At 34.5% G+C, this 15,081-nt stretch overlaps 1 protein-coding gene across 3 annotated transcripts in view; it reads right to left on the bottom strand.

Moving 5' to 3' along the window:
* SRBD1 (S1 RNA binding domain 1) overlaps positions 1–15,081 on the bottom strand; it is a 179,713-nt gene that overhangs the window by 79,506 nt on the left and 85,126 nt on the right. For all 3 annotated transcript variants that reach the window (XM_081069689.1, XM_081069688.1, XM_081069690.1), the window contains exon 15: positions 2,504–2,595. In XM_081069689.1, the coding sequence (XP_080925815.1) occupies positions 2,504–2,595 (92 nt within the window). The remainder of the gene's footprint in view (positions 1–2,503; positions 2,596–15,081) is intronic.

The following is a 15,081-nucleotide window of genomic DNA, read 5'->3' as shown; positions in this document are numbered from 1 at the left end:
TCCATATTTAACTTGGTTTAATTGCTTTTTAAAACAGACTTTAAATTAATCCTCTTACTTTAGACCCACGCTCAGCCCTTCCAAAATACTTCTAAAGGTGCTTGGTACATTTCCTGAACCTATAGGGTTTCCATGACCTATTTCAGGTTAGTTCTCTGTTTTCTATAATGCTGTTTGAGTACTCAACTTTCTCAAGTTGGCTAGATAACCTATTACTCAGCCACCAGCTTTCTAGCTTCAAAAATAATGTTGCTGTCATCTCCTCTCTTACTCCCTTTGTCCTAGTGAGTTTGTCTTCATTCTACCAAGTTACTGTGATTTTAATGAGATCTCAGAAATGAATGAGAGAATAACAGGTACACTCAATCTTCCATTTTAAATCACAAATCCATAATAAACATTCTAATGCTGTCTATGTACTATTCTATCCATCCAAATTAAATGTCTCTCATGTACAATGTATATATTATGGGGGAAAGTAAGTATATATAAGGATAATCTCTGTTTTAGATAAAGCTGATAAGCTGGTCAAGAAGATGGAGTAATTTGAAGGTCATTTTCTTACATATGTTTAACACTTATTTGAAGGTTGAGGTTCTGTTATATCCTGATTCAGTAAACTTATGGAAGGTTGAAAGGTAAAACCCACACCCACGGGTAGGTCAGGTCTCAAATGAAGTATAAAGTCATCCCCTGGAATCAATCACTAGGAAAGAGAAAGACTTCCAGTCAGAAAACAGGAACTGAAAAGGAAGTGGGCCCTAGAGAAGCAAGAGTGTAGATGCTCAGCATCTTTCAATATTTGCCTCCAGGACCAGACTTTGAAGACTCAAAATGTCTAGGTAGATATTTCGAGTTAATATGGATCAAACATAGTCATTGTCACATGGATGGAAGCTGAGACAAAGAAGGCCTTGTACCTGCAGTGCATCACAAACTGAAGACACAAGGAGATTTTGAAATCAAAGTAATTAGGACCAGATACCAATTCCCCTTATTATTTCCTGTTCTCATAGGATCTTGTTGGAATGTAGTAATCATGTCTCACCTACAATGCTATGACAGTTATGTACCCACACAGGCCAGTGGTGAAGAAGAAACAGCTGCCCCTTTAACAATGGGAGGTCGGAGGGACTGCCACCTTCCAGATAATATGTTTTTCCAATGCCCTGTTGAAAGATTACTGAAACTTTCAGTGTCAACTTGGGAGGTTCTGAATTTTATTTTTTATAAAGAAAAGTATTCTTTTATTATAGAAGTTAAGTACACAAATATTATGTAAACACTTACTGGCTATGTGGCCTCTTTAAGCCCTGTAAACTTTGGTTTCCTCATCTATAAAATGGGACTAATCAATGTCTCATAGGGAAATTTTGGTAATTAAATAAAATAATCCTGGTAATGCATTTACCACAATGTTTTACATATGTGTATTTTAAGTGCTTAATAAAGATTAATATTAGCATTTCCCACTATGATTACTATATCTAATTATTGTTATTATTATTACAAGGAAAGTACCCAAAGAAGTATATGGTTAGGAGGCAGACACCATGCTGAGCTCGTGGGATAGGGAAAAGCTTCACAAAAGAAGCAAGATTTTCAGCTGAGATCTGAGTTTGAGATGATAATTGTAGATAGGGACTGTGTCATGAAATGAACAACTGAAGGGAAACTACAAGCTCTTCTGGATGTAAGAAAGAAGTTTTAACTTTAAATTAACGCAAAAAAAATTCAAGTATATAACTCCATAGATTTTTACCTATAACTCCATAGGTATAGATTTCAAGAACAGCCAATGAAATGTGATGAGAATATTTAAGGAAAAAAATTCAATAAAAAGTCCATTTCTAACAAAGTAGTCTAAATATCCACCTGTTACACAGAAAAATGCTCTGAACAGACATAATGTTTTGCTTGTGATACCAACTACATTCACTAGATGTATCAAAATATCTTAATTTCTTCACACACAAGAATTGAACTATTCTACCTCATAGAAATCAAAGCAACTTAATACAACTAAAATCAAAATAGGCTGGTTTAAACAATACTCTACTGACAATCCCCATTAGCAAAACAAGAGAAACTGGTCATTTGACAAAGATGGAGCAATAAACAGAAAGCCTGTGCAGGCTCGTACATTTCATTATAAATATTTTTATGTTAATATATTACTTATTGCCAACAAAAAGCTGTCATAAATAATAATAGGAGAGCGTAGAGTATTTTATTATTTTTATTAACTCCTTAGTCTTTAATTTTACTAAAGACGGTTTGGGCTAAGTTTTCACTATACTCTAGAATACTATGCAGTGTCCTTTAAAAACAGTATTCTTCCTCTTTCTTTTCCAGTCACTGTCCAACCAAACACTTCTTTCTAACATGCCTATTCATATACATATCTTCTAAATTTTCTTGGGTACTTAAATATTTTGATTGCTACAAAAACATGTCCAGACTGTCAAAATCACATGCTTTCGGATGGTGCAGAGCTTCTTACCTGCACTTCTCAAATTAGGGTCCAGTCCTGGCATCTCTTTGTTGGCTTCAGGGCTTACACTGTAGATGGATGCTCCTGCTTCACTGACGATACTGAGAAGAAAGAACACGGAAATATTGTTTCCCAAACTTTTTGTCTGGTCAAAGAAAGTAAATGAATGAGACTACGTAAGAAAAAAAGTTGCAGGGCAAGGTGCTCTTTATGTCTCAGTGATACCTATCGCATTTAATTTTTCATTAACAGAACGTGATTAAGCAATGTGTGTTTTCTTCAAAGAGGAAATACACAGATTTAAATCCATACTAAATTCATTCAGTTGCTTTCTATGAGTTGTAATGGGATAATTTATAGAAGAACACAACAGATACTCCCCATGATGCCAACTTCAAATTTACAGAATATACTTAGCTTGTCTTGTGTTTCTAATCCCCTATGGACTGACATGTATGACTCCCATCTGAAGTAGTCAATGTGAAGCATTTTGGAAAGCACACAGACATGGGTATTCACAGGTTATATTTGAACATACACAAAACCACTGCCATAAGGATCGCCATTATTATTACCTGTATGCAAATGTTTGTGTTCATGCATTTATGTCTTGGATAAGGGGTTTTAGTTTTCATGATTACTTAAAGAAATCCATCAAAAGGTTAAGAAACACCACCACAAGATAAGAATATTCAATCACCAGCCAGGGAAAATTAGGTTTCAAACACAAATCAACAGTCTAACAAAGATTTTTTTGTTTTTTGTTTTCTCTAAAAAACCAGAGTATCCACTAATTATAACCTGGACCTATTATTAAGAAAAAAGAATATTTAAAAAAAAAAAATCTCACTACAAATTTATTTTTTATTATTGCCAGAAGCCTCCAAAATTACCACTATTTAAGCAAAGGGAACTTAAATGGTAAATAAAAATTCCAATTAACTGTGGCCTTCAGCAGTTGGGTACCTGAGAATTTGCTGGGTGATTCACTGTCTCTTGGAAGTTATAATTCTCAATAGACTAAGGGAAACTGTTGCAAAGAAAAATACTCAGATAATAAATATTCCTCCAAATACCATACTGCCACTTCTCTTAAACAGAGGAATACAAAACAGATGTGACACACTGCACCCAAAGATTTTAGATTAACATTATTAAATCAATACAAAATGCAGTAAATTTCATATGCTTTAGTTATTAGATAGAATGGATCCAATAAAGAGTTCAGTACTAAGCACAGATCAGAATGTTTAAATAATCTAAATGAACAGAAAAACCTCAACACTGATTACTTCAATATAAAACATATAAGGATCTAAGAAGTATATGTGGCAAGAATTAAATGAAACAAATCAAGCTGGGAGTGGTGATGATTTTTTCCAGGAGAAGTTGCTAAGAACAAAAGTTATAATGTCTCCTCCCCCCTTTTTGCATTCCTTTTTTGGAGTTCAAGGATAGACATTCAGTAGAAAGTCTGCTAGTTTTTATAAGCCACTTTCTGTTTATTGGGAAACTGTTTAAAAATTATTCAAATCACCTCTAATGTATTTTGAGGAGAGCAAAAATAAACTTAGAAAAAATTCAGATATCTAATGATTTAATAAGTTTTATATTTCACAAAACAAATTTCTCTCAGGTGTAAACAAATTAGGTTCATAATCTTAGCAATCTGATTATTTTATTTATTTTACCATAAAGCAGACAAGACTCTGAGCAGAATTTATAATTTAGGGGGAATTTAAATGACACAGTTGTAACTGACCTAAGGTTTTGAGATTATTACATACTCTGAGGCCCCTTTCAAATTGCTAGTTTAGACAAACACCTAAATAGATATATATGGTATCTCAAACTTTAAATATATGAAAGTATATTTCAGAAGCTACCACTGGACTTACATTTTACCAGATCTGTGTTAATGTGCTAATTCTCTAGAATTACACTGGTACTTTTTAAAATATTTAATCTATTTCAGCACTATTCTAGGGTCTTTCTAGGTCTTTTTATTAACAACAACAAAAAATACAAGTGAAACACTCATAACCTAAAAAGCAAGTAAAACGCCCACAATATAGATGCATTTACATTTAAATTCATTAATTTTTTTAATAAAAACTCTTAAGTAAATAACGCCAATTTTTGTTATTTCAAGTAAAATTCAATGATGTTGCATAAATCTGATCATTTATCAATTTATTTTTTAAAACCGTATGCTTAAACTACAGAATTAGTATTTCCACTCAGTTTATAAGTCTATTCTACCAAGACAGATGGTATGTGGCTGAATCTTTTAAAACTAGGTTTGCAAGTAGTTTTCTTACGGTAACTATTCCGACAGAGAATAGCAATTTCTTTTACTAAATTGAGATGGGGGCGGATTCTTTTCATGAGACAGGAAAACTAGCTGTTTGTTTTTTAAAGTTATTGGGCTAATAGTTTTTACATTCACTTACAAAGTTACATGAAGCCTCTGTATGAGTCTTCCTGAGACCCTCTCCCCATTTCCCAAATATGAAAATAGTTTTTTCTTATTTTAAAATAAATTACATTCTTATTTTAACAGAATTTAATTCAAAGGTAATCCACTTAAATAAAAACACAGTAAGCATCAAAATTCAGCAGGATATATTGCTTAAACTAATAAAAAATGTATTTTTTATTTTTAAAAATAAAAATATTTTTAATTCTTCACCAAAGTATACTAGAATCCCTTAAGCTTTATCAAGATCTAGCAGCTTTCTTTTCTTCATTCCTTCTTCCCATCAAAAAATATGTACTAAGTAACTACTATGCTAAATGCATAGCTTATTTCACTAAAGTTTTAAAAATAATTTATCTGAAAACCATTCTTCCAAGTGTTCAGACTGAGAAACACTCAAGAAGAGATGGTAAATGACCTCCGTTTTGCATCAAGTAATAAAAAGTGCTAAAAAAGTTAACCAACACAGATTTAAATTCTTTGCGTATGAGATAACTGATTCTAAAGTATGAAAGGAAAGGATAGGTGTTTGTATTTTAGGGATAGGAAACAAAACCAAAAGCCAAACCACCATAAGTAAAAGGTACCATAGAATTTAATGTTTAAAGGATAAGGCTTATTATTTCTAAGAAACTATAAAAGCAAACTTAAATTCCTTTATTTAGGGACAAATTATCATTTCAAGGCATTTCAAATGAGCAATAAATATTTAGCCTTTTTAAACACTAAAGTAATCTAGTGATGAAAAGGATGTAGGGAAACAAGCAAAATCATACACTGTTAAAGATGTTCAAAATGTAGAACTCTTTTGGATGGTAGTTTGAAAATACAGATCAAAAGTCATGAAATATACATTCTTTAAAACATACATTTTTAAGAATTCATATGAGAGAAATTTAAAAATAGACAAAAAAATTAAAAAGTGCTATTCATCACAGCACAAATCTGACTGAAAGAAACTGAAAACCAAAATGCCTACCCTTAAAGCGTTCATTAAATGGAAAACTATACAGTCATTAGAGTTATTATTGTAAAATATTAAGTGAAAAAACTAGTTACGAAACTATGATATGACACCAACTTTGATACTTTCAAAATATCGGTAAATACAAAAGAAAAAAATGGGTTATGCAATACAATGTTAATAGTACTTAAATGAGTTATTCCCTTAATTGCATTCTTGTTTACTTAAGTTTTTCTTCAATAACCATGTAGTATCTATTTGTAAACAGAAAAAGTTTAAAATGACAATTGTTAATTGGCCAGGAAATCTGATATCATATAATGGACAACATGTTTTTTTAAACTAAACTTTCTTTTAAAGTTATTTTGAACTTAAATGTGGGTAAATGTATCATTTGGTAGTCATAACTTCCAAACATGGCTTCAAGGAGATCTCAAACAATAACATTTTATGATATAGTAACATAAAAGAAAGGTAACAGCAGAAAAGTCAAGAGTAAGTTCTCAATTTGTACACACAGGTCAGGTAAGAAGCAAATGCATGATGAAAAATTTTACAAGAAAGTACATATTAAGTATCCTTACGTTCCACGCCGTAGTCCTTGGCCTCTGAATCTATCCCTCAAGTTACTCTTCATGATCACCAAGGCACAATCAGTTCACTATTCGTAATATAAAAGATGTGAGGTGAAACAGTAGTATACCACAAAAGTAGTGTATGTGAAACAAACACTAAAGGCAAAATGTGGTGACACAGAAAAAGAGAGAAAATACACCACCGGAAGATTTCAATGGCAACAAAGCATTTTACCTTCAGGTATGTAACGCTAGCACCATCTGGTGGAAGACCAATTAGAAGCAATTCTCCAATTACCAGATTTTTGTTTCTTGCTTTTTAAAAACTCTAAGCTATCTTCCAAAAGATAAGCATTTCCAACGAGAAAAAGTCTAGCATGCTTCAGTAATCACACAGATGACCCACGACAAGTCTGCAAGAACTTAAAATGTCAACCAAACAGAGGGTGAGTGTACAATCAGGTGGACATCCTAACACATCTTATCCAACAGTACAGAATTCCCTTGGCTACCTTTCGCTTCAGTTCCTCTATTGTATCAAATGAAAATAAGTCTTTCTAGTCACAAAAGAAAAAAAAAGGGCAGACGCAAATTAGCAACCAATTTAAAAAAACTTTAATTTGGAGTTAGGGGTTCCTCAAAGCACTGGCTGCCAATGCCTCTCCTTCTGTGCCATATGCGTAAACATGACAATACTATTCAACCTGAGAATCTGAGTCTGCAATTTGGCATTCCTAGGTCTCTGTGTAGTGATGCGAAGCAGCTACAATGCACCCGTGTCAAAACATTACACTTATGTCACTTTTACTGCTCTCAGTGGGTCATTCAGTGATAGAGATGACAAAATCACTGGTACCTTCAAATGTCCTAATAGGGCAAAGCAAATCAACCAACTGAAGGACAAAGATGGAGAGCTTGTCTTCTATTTGCAGGTTGAGTCCCTCCACTGAGGTAGAAGCAATTTCTGACAAAGACAGGAACCAGCAGAAATTGTTAGTCTACACTACCCTTCACAGTAAGCATCCCTTTTATTCTTTCCCCTTTACCTTCACCTTCCTCTGCTTTCCTTTAGGAAATAAAAAAATCCCTCCTTTATTTCTTTTTCTTCCCATCTACATTTGAGACCGACATGAAGTCATCACAAGTACTGCATGATACCAGGAAGGGAGGGCAAGGGAAAAACAGCCATAGGAGCAAGTGCAGGTTCCGTGAGTAAGTGGTGTTAGCCTATATGCAAAAGGATGCAGGCCCCACTGACTCCAGGGGAAGGAAAAGCAGCCTTAAACAGAAGGACACTAACCGTGGCAGGTGTTGTTTGCAGCAGTACTGTAAACGTTCCACATTCACTACTAAGAAGACACAAAAACAAAGAGGTCAGGGAGCAAATACTGACCTGATTTTATCATTAATATGTCTTTTGGTCGACATCTTGAAATGTATGGATTTAAAGAACATGATGTCAAGCCACCTGCCATCCCCCATACACACTGAAAAGCATGTTTCTCCTGATCCTTCCAGGTAACTCCAACTTGTCAAATTTTTACACACTCAATTTGTATTTACATATAAGAAATTACCTGTGTCCACTTATTCTTTTTTAAATGCAATTCTATTCAGATATAAATCTGAGTTACAGAGAAATGCATAGTTGTCTTACAAAGGAAAAGGTTTGCTTCATTTAGTTTTTTCTACCCCTCTGATGCTATTATATTTTCTAGCTTAAATACATCTATGGGAGCTTATCTAGTAATAAATATGAGGAATTCAGGTTGCTATGTCACAGACTTTTCAGAATGAAACTTATTGCAAAATGTTTTATTCCTGTATTACTCATCTAATAACAGAAGGATCAGAATTACCAATTTAGAGGTTATAATCTTCTAACATTTTACTAATAAGTGCTCAATAATACAATATTAATTAATAGTAGCCTTAAGAAAAAGCAGCAATAAAGAAAAGCAAAAAGAGAGAAATGAGAAGTAAAATAATAATTAAAGAGACAGAAGTTGAGATACACTTTTCCAGCAGCTAATATCCCAGTATTTTCTACCTATGGTATAACAGTTTTGGAAATAATGGTTTGTGGTACATTCACTAATATTCTTCTAAATATTACTGTTGACAATCTCTGTGAACTCCACTAATAAATGACATACGTTTATCAGCTTTCATACCGTGACCCACTCCTCCTTTTCTCCCTTCTCTTACATTTGTTTTTTCCTCCTACCCCCACCCAAGCTCTAATTTTCTCTGAAGTGAACTCATACCTCTGCAGAAGGCATTATCCCACAGTGAAGGGAGACCCTATCTGCACTTCATCTAATACATTCACCAACCAGCAGCCTCCAGCTTGGATGGCCAAGCCCTTTTCTGGGGCAGACTTACCCTTTAGAATTTCTTTTGACTATTCAGATCATGCTGGGGTGGGGTGGGGGGAGAACAACCTTGAAAGTATGCGTATTTCACAACCACTCTAAATCTGCCGCTTTCTAATCATGGTTTTATAAAGTACACTGAACAGATGGAGGAGAGACTGAGTTGTTCAGTTCAGCCGGCTGCTCCATTTACTTTGTTATCTATAGTCAGATCTTTACTTTTTTGGGATCACTACACATTTCTGGCTCTGCTATACTACACTATGTAAATATTTAGGATAAATAAATCCTTTCAAGGATCTAAACTTCCACTGTCGTTATGGCAAATGAAGCTGTTTATGCTGTGTTTGTTAAGTAACAGCAAGCCTAAAAGAACCCAGGAATTTACTAACATATGTGGTACACAAACATCACAATCAGAAAGCTTCTCATGGGGACATATCAAAAACATGAAAGGCCAGTTTATTTTTACTCCCACTGCCCTATAATTTTCTTTAACTCTACAACAACAGTCCTTAATTCAAACCTTTCCTACAGTTACAGAAACAAGGTTGTGTACATAAACTGTACCAAAAACTACCCGCATCATCACTTAACTTTCCTTGATTCTAGAGCAGTGGTTCTCACTCTTGATCCTGGAGGTTGTTAAAACACAGACTGAGGGGCCCACCCCTTGGTTCTGTTTCACTGCGGCTGAGATGATAATTTGCATTTCCGGCAAGTTCCCCGGTGACGCTGAGGCTGTTGGTCCAGGACAGTATACTTTACGGTTTTGTTGAGGTGCAATTTACATTTCACAAAATTCACCCATCTTAAGTGTAATTCAATGACTTAGTCAATGATGGTTAACCATCACCAAAATCCAATTTCAGGACATTTTCATCCTAAAAAGATCCTTTGTGCCCATTTGCAGTCATCATTCCCACCTTTAGCCCGGGAGGTCACTAATTTACTTTTTCTGTACATTGCATATGAATGGAATCATAAAATATGTGGTCTTTTCTGTCTAGCTTCTTCGCTTAGCATGCTTTTGAGATTTGTACACTTAGTAGAATCGGCACTTCCGATTTCTGGTGAATAGTATTCCACTGTTCTAGATACACCACATGTCGTTTATTCATTTACCAGGTGACAGACTTTTGGGATGGTCCCAGTTTTCTGGTATTATGAATAATGCTGTAATAAATATTCATTATAATTCTTTGTGTGGACATAACATTTCATTTCTCTTGGAGAGATTCTCAGGAGAGGAAATGCCCGGTTGTAAATGATTTTTTAAGCAACTGTAGGTGCAATGACTGAGGACTCCAGTTTGTTCCTTTTCTTGACAATACTTCTTACTGTCTGTTTTTTCACTATTCTAGTGGTTACAAAATGGTATCTACTTGTAGCTTAAGTTACATTTTTTTAATCACTGATGATGCTGAGCATTTACTCAATATATTTGTTGGCCTTCCCTAATCTTCTTTAGTGAAATATCTACTCAAATCTTTTGCCCATTTTTAAATGGCTTTTTTGTCTCCTTGTTATTGAGTAATAAGTTTTCTTCATGTATTCTAAATACAAGTCCTTTATCAGATACATGATTTGCAAATATTTTCTCCCAATTTTTAGCTTGTACTTTCATTTTCTGAATGGTTTTTTGAAATACAGAATTTAAAATTTTGATGAAGTCTGGGACTATACTTTTGAGAACCACTGTTCTAAAGCCTCAAAAAATTTACATATACAGGTGTGTGTGTGTGTGTGTGTGTGTGTGTGCGCGCGCGCGCACCTTTCTGGAGATGTATTTTATATTTCTACTTGTCTTCCTAAGTTACACTACAAAGAACAAGCCTGTTGGCCAATACTCATCTTCCCTTTTCCACTGAACCACTTAAAGCCACTTAAGGAAGAAGCAGTTATCCAAAGAGGTGTCAGAGGACACGTGATTCACAGTCTCTCAACACAGTCTGGCTCCCAGTAAAGAAACCTACGGTGCATCTCATCCACACTCCCCATTTTTTGCAATTCAAAATAACGAGAGTCACGGTAACATCTTTCTGAAATGGTGATACCAAATGAGGCTATCACCATTTTTGTGATATTACTGAACTTGAGATCCAAGATAAAGATCACAATATGAAAAACAGAAGAGTTTACTCATTAGCACACAACCAATTGTAATTTAGTAGTAAGACTGAAAGTGAATAAGGAAAATAGTAGTTTTTTTAAACCTTCTTTTATACCAGAGTGCAAGTCCCTTCCTCTGTCAGTTAGATAGAGTTACTAGGTAGAACAAACTCACCAGGTTACCACTTCTCCTGTCCTTTATTTACTATTTACTGTCCTAGAACAGTAAGATGGCTCAATGGAAAAAAGGGAGGAAGCAACAAGGACCTCAAACAGAAGGTCTTACTCCTGACCATGTACGGTTTGACAGTCATCAGTTTGTGCATCTGCAAGGCAATATGATCATAACAGAAGCCCATCTTCAAAACGCTGCAGTTTCCCAGTGAGGTTCTTAATAACAATGAGTAAGAGTAACTCCTTCCTCTAACCCTCACCATTTATCCAGTGAAATGCAAAAAAACCCAAAACAAAACAAAACAAAAAAATCACTAAAAGGTTTGCTTATACAAACAGCAAATTAATACCACACTAAATACCAAGGAGAATAAGAACACATTAAACAAACCCATCTGAATCTTCCGTACAAAACCTGTGTGGCTCTCTCAAAACTAACAGAACTGGACCACATCGGCAGTTCATCCATGTATGAACAAATGCCCTCAGCATACTCCAGAGAAAGTGAAGACTGATCAGTTATACCTGTCTTCATCTTGTCTGAAAATCTTGACATTTTTCATCAAGTAAAGGTTCTGAATGGCAGGAGTCAGAAGGCTTTAGCCTCACATGTGGTGCTAGAGGGCAGGAAAGGCAGCAGCCGCATGTGGTCATGTCAGAGGCACACAGGAACTGCCTGGAGAGCACATACTGAAAAGAGCAAACCTCACCCTCACTTAAATCAATCTAGTGCCAGATGCCAATATCAGAACAAAGCTGTGGTGCCAAGGATTTGCCACCCAGAAAAACATTCAGCTCAAGGCTCTCACAAAAGGGAAAATAGCTGAGTGCAACAGCACCTGTCCATGTCCTATCTGTCTGAGATTTGGTCAAGCTAGCTCCTATGCAGAAAGAAAATGGCCATAGAATGCTTTGCTTAATCTGTAAGTGGAAAGTAAATCATATGAAACTCCTGCATTTGCATAATCCTTATAGCTTTCTGAAAGTGCTTTAAGATCTACCAAATCAAACTAACTTTCTATAAGGAAGTTAAGATTGTAAGTACCCTCTTCATTTTATTTGTGGGGTAAAAGAGAACCAGAGTTAAATAAAATTAGACCAAGAGCATCTGAAACCAAGACTTAAAAAGAAAACACTGGCCTCTGGACTGTGAAGCCAGACTTCTTTCTATTTCGATACCTACCCTCTGCCCACTCTTTTCCTTGCAATCACCTTTTCATAGGTTTTCTCCTTTAATAAGAAAGACTTGCAGCCTTTTGAAAATTGTGAAGGTCAATCAACAAGCATTTTTGTCCTCGAGGTTAATAACATGATGGTCTACTTTGTTTTTCCTCAGATCTAAGAAACAATAAAGATTTCGGAGAAATACTCGAAGCAGGAGATTCTGGAGAGGCATAAAAATAAGTCATTTGGTAAGGGAGAAGCATTTACTATACCAAGTCATCTGGTTACATACAGCAGACACTCAAACCAGGATTCACGCAGATGAAGAATACATAGTTAATGACATAACCCACACAAGGAAAAGAAAATTCAGTGTGACTTAGGTTTTTATACTTTATTGGAAGGGGATCACTGGACCAAAAATGGATACTTCAAAACACCGAATTTTCTCCCATATCTCAGAAGACCAAGCACAAACAAGAGCCAAGACTTCACCTGGATTCAAATTCGCAATATTTTAAAATAATATATTGTCAATGTGAGGATCTTTGGAAGCATCTAGACCAAGCATAATATTCTAAATCTCTCACAAATAAATTTTTTCTCTACAACATTTTTACTCCCCGTGGCTACCCCACTGAAATTCATTTATTTGCCATACAGTTGTGCCCATTTTCATACTGAAACAATTCACTGCGGTTTGTATTATCTTGTCTTGCCTTCTAAGCAACCAGCAAGTACTAAACTTAAACTCTGTGCAAGTGCTCAAATAATTTCTCAGCTTCGTATTTTCAGATCTTATTTTAAGACTGATTAACATATACAGCATAGAAATGATAAAAGTAAATACCAATTAACAGACGCACCACATTCATATAAGGACTAAGTAATCTCACATATATACTCTAGTTTGAAAATCAAATGTACTCAATAAAATTAAAATAAATATTAAATGAAAGTCAAATTTTCTAAATTAATTTCTTCTTTACCATTTAGTCTGCAGGCTTCCATTTCTGTAAAACAAGTTATTCTGATATTATTTTCCACCTCTATTATCTTTTTACCTACACACTTTGCTAACTTGATTCCACACTTCCCAGCATCTCATGGTTTTCTGCCTTACCCTTGAAAACACAGAGGGATTTATTTATTTTTTTAAACATGGATAAAAACCAATCTGTATCAGGTTTGGAGTACAGCAAGAATGAGTGTTAGTAAAAACAAAGTGTGATGCTGTTGTCAAAGAATGTTTGTTGCTCAAAATCATGCAAATGGTAAATAGACACATGGACAAGGTTTGTTTGTACTGGGACTGGATTTGGTACATTTTTAAACTGCAATACAAGCAGATAGTACAAGTCAGATATGGTTATCTCAAATTTTCAATGTCACTGTAAAGAGCCATCCGTTTTTCCACTCCACAACAAAGAAAGAATAAACTAGGGTACTTAAGTGTTTTTATTTTATTTTATTATTATTATTTTATTAGTTTCAGGAGGATACTTAAATGTTATTTGGCCAATGAAACTCACTGAAACTTCTCTGATTAAGCCAAAATACAAAAGACTGTGTTTATTAAAGTCACTATACATTGTCTAAAACTTAAAAATAAATCCGTATGTAGTCAATTCTCCTTTCAGAGCTCTAAAATCTTTTAATATATTTTGGTATCCCCGGCAATTTTAAATCTTAACTGTTGGGCCTTATTTTTTGCCAAACAATCTTAATGCTAAAACGAAATCATAAGCAGGAGGGAAAAGGACGTTAAAACCAACAAATGAGTAAACACAATCTCCTGGCTAATCTTACCTACAAGTAATGACATCTCCCCCATCCCTTCATAAGCAAGTTTCCTGCCCCAAATTGTTAAATTCCTGGTCAGTAGATATTTACATAATTTTAAAAACACAATATAGTATATAGAAATTTAAAGGGTTGTTCAGATATTCAGTCTCACTGTAATTTAAAGGTATATACTCTTGAAAATTAAAAACAAATACAAAAATAACACAAATTAAAAGAATGCTAAAGTTGTGTTCTTGAGATTCCCAAAGGTAGAACAGAAAAGAAAGTTACAGCTGTCACTTAATACGTATTTAACACCATGTGTAAAGATTATCTGCGATATAATCTGATCCTGAAGAATTTAAACTACAGACTTCCTGATTCCCCAGTGCTGGCAATCACCTCCAACAGTAACTCTGCAAAATGGCTGAAAGAACTTTTAAAATTATTTTATTTCCCCTAAGTTGGTTTTAAGTATGAAGTCTCCATTCCAAAGTAAATTTTTTTAAAAAAAATTTTAATTTACTTAAGTGTGTTTTTCCAGGACCCATCAGCTCCAAGTCAAGTAGTTGTTTCAATCTAGTTGTGGAGGGCGCAGCTCACAGTGGCCCATGTGGGGATCAAATTTGCAACCTTTTTATTAAGAGCACCCAACTGAGCTAACCAGCTGCCCCCCCAAAGTAAATTTTAAATGACTTGATGTTCTGAAAATATATTTTATATCAAAGGACTCCAATGAATTTTTCTTTTTAATTTCAAGCTCTCTAACTCAAATTTAGGACAATTATCAAAAAAATTACTCTCTGAAGTAATATTAATGGAGCACATCACACACTTGGAATAATAGTCTAACGTTATTTTCATTTGAAATTAAAACAACAAAAAGATGTTAGAATTCATATCCAAGTGTACATACGTTTATGTAATTTTAATTTTTTTATTCTTAGAAGAAAATTTAG

Source organism: Rhinolophus hipposideros, assembly GCF_964194185.1.
Source record: "Rhinolophus hipposideros genome assembly, chromosome: 12".
NCBI classification, from domain to species: Eukaryota; Metazoa; Chordata; class Mammalia; order Chiroptera; family Rhinolophidae; genus Rhinolophus; species Rhinolophus hipposideros.
This window is presented reverse-complemented; position numbering and strand designations above follow the sequence as displayed.